The sequence below is a fragment of the Athene cunicularia genome, assembly GCF_003259725.1.
Source record: "Athene cunicularia isolate RWA chromosome 1 unlocalized genomic scaffold, athCun1 chr1_part1, whole genome shotgun sequence".
Lineage (NCBI taxonomy): Eukaryota > Metazoa > Chordata > Aves > Strigiformes > Strigidae > Athene > Athene cunicularia.
This window is the reverse complement of record NW_020799091.1, coordinates 128,486,412-128,494,573: the sequence shown is the minus strand read 5'-3', so window position 1 is coordinate 128,494,573 and position 8,162 is coordinate 128,486,412. Positions and strand designations below refer to the sequence as shown.

The 8,162-nt window shown below is 42.7% G+C and overlaps 1 protein-coding gene across 1 annotated transcript in view; it reads left to right on the top strand.

Moving 5' to 3' along the window:
• The first annotated feature begins 1,362 nt into the window (after nt 1-1,362).
• PRDM4 (PR/SET domain 4) overlaps nt 1,363-8,162 on the top strand; it is a 15,482-nt gene continuing 8,682 nt past the window's right edge. The window contains exons 1-3 of the mRNA XM_026847346.1: nt 1,363-1,694; nt 2,357-2,542; nt 4,635-5,429. Coding sequence (XP_026703147.1) covers nt 1,400-1,694; nt 2,357-2,542; nt 4,635-5,429 — 1,276 coding nt within the window. The 5' untranslated portion in view covers nt 1,363-1,399. The remainder of the gene's footprint in view (nt 1,695-2,356; nt 2,543-4,634; nt 5,430-8,162) is intronic.

Below are 8,162 nucleotides of genomic sequence, written 5' to 3'. Positions count from 1 at the left end.
CGGGGGACGGGCACCGCGGGCCTTGCGACGGCGGCGTGCACCTCGGCCCAGGGGACGAGGGGCGAGGAGTTGGGGGGTGGTGTCCCTGAAGCGTTCAGCGCCTCCCGCAGGCCCCGAGGTTTAGCCCCGGTGCTTCGACACCCCTTGGAACCAGGCGGGTGTGGTGGATCCCTCCCTCGGGCATCGCCACCCTGAGCAGCCGTTTGGGCCGAGGACGGGGGTGGCCCCGCCGGGTAGATGGACCCTCGGCACCCTCCCTGCCAAGCCGTCCCTGGAGGCAGGCGAGGTGGTTGACAAGGTTGGGAGGTCGTGCGATGTGAAAATGGGGCAGAAGTGACATGAAAGTCGGTGTCTCCGCTTGTGTAGCTCAGACCTTCGGGTTAACTTGCTTGACTTTGATGTATTTGCCTGTTTTTCCAGGGTGAGCCGTACCTTTCCTTACTGGAGTGGCAATCCAAGCTCCAGCTCTTGGTTGATACTGCAGAGCTTGGGCCTGCAGTTTGCAAAGAGCGTGTGAGAGGCTTTGGGTCAGTGTGGAGGCTGTTCAGTCTTGGTGCAGGGGTTTGTGACAGCTGTGGGATCAGCCGGTCTTTCTGACCCTATAAACCGCTGATTAGAGCTAGTGTGTGGTCAGGAGTGCCAGGGTGGGCAGAGCTAAGGCCAGGCAGAGCTTGCAGAGTTGTTGACAGGTGGGAGGCAACCATGTCTCCTTCATGTCCCCATCCCCACGGACTGGTTCAGGCTGCATGTGCAGCTTGAGATCCCAGAGGACAGATGTCCCTGGTTTCTCTGGCATGCTTTCTTCCAAGGCTGGGGATTTGAGTTGTTGGGCAGTCCAGTGGTTTCTGAAGCTCTACAGCCTTTCATATCGTGTGTGCCCACTTGAGTAGTTTGAGAGGTGCAGGTACTCAAGAGCCACTGGTTGATTGCTCTGATGTCATCCATGGTGCCAGTTTTTAATGTGGTAGGACCACATGACATGTCTGCAGAACCAGCCTGAGGCAGCCTGTTAAAACTCTATGCAATACACACACACCTGCAGAGGTGACTCTTGTCACTGTTGGCCTGGTTCAAACAGCCATTTTGTGTCCATTACCAGTTTTAAATGATCTTTCCCCCTCCTCTCCCCTGACTGTTTTTTGAACGTGAGTGCAGTGTGCAGTAGTCATAATATAAATCAGATGCCATTGTTCAAGTAATTGTGACATTCAGCCTGCAAGTTGATCTGTGTTCACAATACTTTAATCACAGTGGCTTTGATTACAAGGAATGAGATTCTTTTCTGGATGGTGAGGAAAAAGCTGTGGTCTCTTTTTGAACTGGCTTTTTAATCCTAGTTATTGCTATCTAATATGATCAATATGTATTGATCGTGATGTGATCACAGTGTGAGTGGTTGATGAGCTTTATGCTTAGCTTTCTAAGGCAGAGATTTTATGTGTCAATATCTGGTTTTGAGTTTGTTTGCTCAGCCCTTCTTCACTACGGTACAGTCAGTAATCAGGAATGCTCTTACTCCTGTTTCTCTTTACCCTCCCCTTTCTGTTCTCTTCTCCCCAGAATGAATGAAATGAACTTGAGTCCTGTAGGGATGGACCAGCTGACCTCATCCTCTGTGAGCAATGCCCTGCCCATCTCAGGGAGTCACTTGGGATTGGCAGCATCACCCACACACAACACCATACCAGCACCAGGTAATGGGGAAAGTTCCCACAAAGGCTATTGCAGCTCATGCTTTGTGTTTTACTGTCACAGGAATGTTCATAACTGGGTAGCAGTGCTGGCTTTGATAGCAAGTCATGTCTTTAGCAGGTAATGAGGTGATGTAGAATTGGGGAAGGATAGACCATAAACCATTGCTTATGCGGGCAGAGCAGAAGGCATGTGTGCTTACCAGGCTTACGTTAATGGGAGTCCTATTTTGTTCTAATGGGTTTTTGTTCCACTGATTTGCAGTGGGTGGCAGCAGAATCCTTTGAAATAGGAACTTCAGCTGCAAGTCCACCTCCATCTATGTGTATCTTCACTCAGGTGAAAATAATGAGTTTTTGCCTGTAACGCAAAACGGTTTTCCTAGGGTTTTTTTGTAAGGGAACTACACAGACAAAAGTCCATTACAATTGTAAAGTAGAAGCTGGCACTACATAACGTATCCAAAAAAAGATCTAGTCACATTTAGGCATGCCTCTCAGTGCTGCGATAACTGTGATCCTTTCTTTGAAGCTTGACATCTTACTTTGACAGTACAGTACTGTACTTCCATAGGGAGCTCCCGAGGAATTATTAACCTCTTTGTTTTGTGTGTTCATAAGCTCAGGTAGCTCCACTGAATTTAAATGGGCATTTTCTTTTGCAGGCTTGCCTGTTGCAATTCCAAACTTGGGACCCTCCTTGAGTTCCTTGCCCTCTGCTCTGTCTCTGATGCTCCCAATGGGTATTGGGGATCGAGGAGTGATGTGTGGTATACCAGAGAGAAACTACACCCTACCTCCGCCACCATACCCTCACCTGGAGAGCAGCTATTTCAGACACATTCTACCTGGTAAGTGGTCTGGTGCTGATGGATGGGAACAGAGAGAGAAATTGTTTTAAGGGCCACCTGTTTCTGTCCTGAAGCAGGCAAAACTGACTGTTTTGCAGAGCTGTAAATTCCCTGAGTTTGTCTGGAGTCTGTTGTGTTATTTACACACTTTTATTTTCAGATCTCTGTTGCTATATATGTCTACTAAGAGAACTGCAGGGCATTTTCTACTTAAACCAAGCCTCTGATCCCTCCTCCTACTGCTTTGTTTTTAAGATTAACAGAAAACAAAGCATGCCCTGGTTTCTATGTCAAATGGCTTGTAGTTTGAAAACTGCTTTTTTTTTTTATCTCCTGTAGTCTGAAGCAGTACTTAATATGTACATAATTGTAGGTTACAGTAGTTCAGAGCTCAAAAAAAGTAAGCCATCAGCTGAGGAGTTTGGGCTCTTTCCCCCCCATTGAGCCCATGGCATAGTGTTTCATCAGTTTTGTTCAAGGTTGATTTCCAAAGGCCTAACATACCAATTTCTATCTTGATTCCTCTCTTGCATGTGTGTTAGAATATAAATGTAGAATTTGACATGTTAGTATATGATGACATAGAAATCTGAGCTTTAAATACAGTCCTTTTTTTGTTTTGTAGCTAAGATTAACAGGGTAGAAGTGGGTAGATAAACTTCTTCAAGGTCAGCTAGTGAGTGTTGCTGGTTCAGCCTAGGTTAGGAGAAGAATCAGCTCTCATCCAACTACATTTTGACTACTGGCTGAACTTTCCAACTACTTAGGAGTAACCTTTCCTACTGCATTACATGCCTGTCCATTTTGAGGGCAAAGAGTAGAGGAGGAGACAGTGCATTTGAGAACCAAAAGTATTTGCCATTCTTCTGAGCTGTAATAATTTATGCAGCAGTGTATTTTTCTCTTTCTAGTTGCATGATGTTTAGTCTGATGTTTCATAGGGTTTTTCTGTCAGTCATCTTACTGCCTTCAAGGATCCTCCTTGTACAAGCCACAAGGCAGGATTACATGTGGAAATGTGGTGTTAGATGGTTAAATTTAACTGTTTGTTTCTTGGTTTAGGCATTTTTAATAGGGTGATGCTGCAAAAAGAGTGTCTGTATTTGCCTCTATGTAATTACAGACATGTTTGAATGGAAAACTTTTACAGAACAAATGGCTCTTAGGGTTCAAGGTCAAAAAGAAACATTCTAACTCAGATCTTGCAGAATCTGCAAAAATTTGTCTCAGTCTCTGCTGGAAGTACTCTTTACTAGAATGTGCAATGTTTTTCCTCCAAAGATTTTTCTTAGCTTTGTCCAACAAGAGAAGTTGGTAGTATGTAAATACAGGTTAGTGTTTCTTTGTATCTTAAGTTCCAAGGTTGTTTGATGTTGAGAAGCTTCCCAGAACTACCAGAAAAGATGCTGAGAGTTTCTGATTTAAATTAACCTGGGCTCTTGTTTTAGGAGAAACAACATACTTTTCATGTAAGGAAAGACATCAGATGATTCATGATACTTTAGAGAGACCTTATCTTTGTTCTTCAGAATAGCAGTTGGTGATCTTGGAGATGGACAGTTGTGTCACTTAGTCTTAGATGAAGGAAGCAGTCATTGTTAAAGCTTAAATACCTAAGCAAAAAGGATGTATCCTTGAGAACCGTTTCTACTTCTCCTAGCAAAGATGAACCAGGGATTATCAAATACTAGATTCCACTAGCAGTCCTTTATCCTTTGTCAGCTATTTCTTGAGAAGGAAAAATTATGCCTAACGTGAAAAACTTCTTTCTGATTTAGTCTTTGTACTGAGGAGCCTAGCTTAAATGCTGCTGGAAATTTGACTGTTCAGAGTTTGACAAATAACTAGAGACTTGCTCAGTGGAATGGAAGCTCCGTATTTGCTGTCAAATGATAGTTTCACAAGAGTGTTGCATTGGCATATGTTTGTGAGCTGTGTTTCAGAATTAGTGGGGTTTTTTTGGACGTAATGTAAAGAACATATCTTCAAGGATTTACATCTTTACTGTGCTGCCATGATGGGGTATTTTTGTTCAAGATTTGAAAATTGATACCATCTCACTCTCTTTTCTTTCTCCCTCTCATTCTATCAGGTATCTTATCTTACTTGGCTGACAGACCTCCACCTCAGTACATCCATCCCAACACTATAAATGTTGATAGCAATCCGACATTGTCAGTCTCCAGCAATCCTTCAGCCCTAGATACCTATCAGCCCAGTGGAACCGTGGGACTGGAACCAGGGATTGTCTCCATGAACTCCCGCACAGTGAACACCCATGGTGCCCAAAACCTGCATCCTAGTGACAGCCACGAGGTAGCACTGGATACTACAATCACTATGGAGAGTGTTTCAAGGGTAACCAGCCCTATCTCTGCAGATGGTATGACAGAGGAGCTTACGATGGATGATGTAGCCAGGGATCATTCACAGATTCCAAATGGCTCCCAGAGCCATGAACCTTTAGCCATAGACACGGTGGGGAGTAACTTGACATCGGACGCTGTGGGACACAGCAGTGTCATTCCCATTCATGGTAGCACTTTGGAACTCCCCGTTGTCATGGAGCCCAACCACATCACTGGGCGGGTGACAGGAATATCGGACAGCACACTAAATGACTCCATTCATACTGTGGCCATGAGCACCAGCTCTGTGAGTGTGGCGCTCTCTACCTCACACAACCTAGCTTCCCTGGACTCAGTAGCCTTGCACGAAGTGGGCCTCAGCCTCGAGCCTGTGGCGGTGTCTTCCATAAATCAGGAAGTAGCCATGGGGCCAAGTCATGTGGATGTGTCTGCAGACAATCTTGCCTTCGTACCATCCTCTCTGCAAATGGAAGACTCCAACTCGAACAAGGAGAACATGGCAACCTTGTTTACTATATGTGAGTGGGCTTTTCCTGCTTTCTTGGGGTAGGGTTTGTTATGTAGTTGTTGTCTGGTGGGATAACAGAACTCTTGTTGCTAGTCTTACAGATTTTTGCTGAAAGAAATTTAGTTATTTAACAAGTCCACAAAAGTTGAAACATCTGCAGTGGCAGATTAACTCTGCTGAAATGACACTAGTTGGAAGTAGTCATAATAGGAGATATTTTAGCATCAATTCTCTTTGTATTCATCTCCCACGTTGCCTTGAGGTTGGAAGCTGAGTTCTTTATGAACCTCTTGGATATGCTGATATTATCCTTTGCAATGAGACTTTTGTTTTTTAAAGTCACATCACAAATGACTCTTCTTGCTCCGTTAAAAAGCCCACAAACAAACACCACCACAAGCCATATATTTCATCAAGTGAGTATAGTTGTTGAGTATGATGTTATGTGATTTTGCAAAATTTTTATTAAACCATGAACAATCATCATGAAAATGTTCTCAACAAGACCTGCTGGAAAAAAGAGCAGAGAGGGAAAGTTTTTAATATTTGTAATTATTCTCATCAAAGGACTTCAGTCCAGAGATTAGTTGATCTCCTAGGAGGAGAGGAGCACTGCTCTCTCAATTCTGTCATCGTTCAAGGAGTGGTGTTTGAGAACTGTGAAGTTCTCTTTTTGCTGGGACAGAGATTTGAACTTCCACCCACAGCATGTCTGGTTTCCCACCCCTGAAGCGTAAGGCCAGCTTTTATATTTGCATTTTATTAGTTGTGGTAGCATTGCTGAGCACTGCTTTTGCATGCAATCAGGTCCTACAACTGCCAGAGCCTTATGACAAGCCTTACCTGCAGAACATTTTTTAAGAAATGGAAAGAAATAGTACCTTGGTTAGCAGTGATAGAGGGGCTGTTTAGTGCAAAGTCTATAGTCAGACATTTGAATTAGACATTTGAATTAAAACTTTTATTCTGTGGGATAAAATATAACTTAAAATTATGTGAGTGTAGAACAGTGATGAATTTACAGCTCCTAGAGGAAAAGTTTTACAGCTCATGCACAGCATCTGTTGCATGTTGGAAGAAATAATGATGATATCCAGCATGCTGGTGGTGAGATTGTATGTCTTATTCACCTGAGTGAGATCTGATGTGCCAGTTTATTGTCACTACACTTAAAATAGACCTAAGGGGTTTCCCAGATTGGGAAGTAATGGTTTCCCATTGGTAGTATGCTGTAACGGCTGTTGCATGCCCAGTGCTTTCATGTGATTTGCAAAATACATCTTTGACTTGGGAAGGTTTAAATTTTAACTTTTTTTATTGTTCTTTTTAAACTTCTCCTGAATAAAACATGAATTTGTGTCCAGACAGGTGACAGCAAGGAGGAGTTGTTTTAGAGCCTCTCAGTGGTTTTTCCTTACTGCAAAGGCAGGAGTCAGGGCCTTTTTCAGAAAACTTTGTACACTGTTCCTAAGTGGGAAGAAATGTGTACCTTTGCTACAATCCTTAATGTTTGCAAACCCTTAAGTAGCCCTTTTTTTGGTCATCTTTCTTACAGTTCTACGTACCCACATCAAAGAAGTAATCACTGTGATTTTTTTTTTTTCCATTATTTGGCAAGGACAGAAAGGGAAAGGAAATGGTATATTTCGCTTCCTGTAGAATGTAGGATTTTTTTTTTAACTTCTTAAAAATGTATGAATCCCTAAACCTTTCCAAGTGGAAGTGTCACATGCCTAGAACTTGCTTTTCTTCCTCTTTGCCTCTCCTTGGGGCTAGACCCATAGTGGTCTGTGCTAGGCAATGCTTAAAAACAACTGTTCCAAATAGTGTTTCTCATTACTCAGGTCTGGTTGTTGTCACTGTACATGTCATCTGTGCACATGAACAATGCTTATATAGGCTCTACCTAATAATTTTCTAAGTGCTTTCCTATCTGTAATTGTATAGTTGCTCAAACTGTACTTTGTATGGGGTTAGATTATGGTACCCTGATGTGTGAAGAGAGCATCCCAAAAATCTCTTTAAACAAGTAATAATGGAGCTGCTGTTTATGCCTGCTGAAGACTACGTCTGTAGTAGGTCTTTTGTGCTGGAGTTGGGCCATCAAGAGGCCAAAGAAGGTCTTTGTGGAGATCCTGTTTAATTTTGCTGAGCATCTTTCTTCAGAAGAATAATTTATATCAGGAGGGAGGTTGCTGAGTAGGTGTTGGTTGCTCCATTCATAGAGAATAAAAATTACATAGTTTTTCTAGATTAGAGCATTTTATGCTGTACTTTTTCCCAAATTTATTAGACCAAATACTTTCAGTAGTTTATTTTTCAGCAGTACATATGCTGAATGACAGATTGGTTGTGTTGCTACTGATTCTTCTCTTTTTGTTCCATTCAGTGCATACCATAGAGATGTACTGTATGAGTTTATTGCAGTGAGTCCTTCAAAAGCAGCAATGAGGTCAGGTTTTTTTGCCATGAAGATTTGCACATTGTCTGAATTTAAATGGAGATAAGGCAATTTGTGGGTTCAAATTAGAAAAATTTTAGAAAGAAGACCTTACTGTCCCTTTGCATCAATATCCTTGAGGTTCTACATGCAAGATGACTCTTGTGTTCCTGGTAAAATCCAAACCATAATGAGTTAGAAAGTGTTTGGTTTGGTAGGCTTGGACTTTTCTGCCAATAAAGGTAATTTCACCTGTGATCAGAGAGAAAATAGCTCTTCTGCCATCAGCGTTACTGCCAGCTC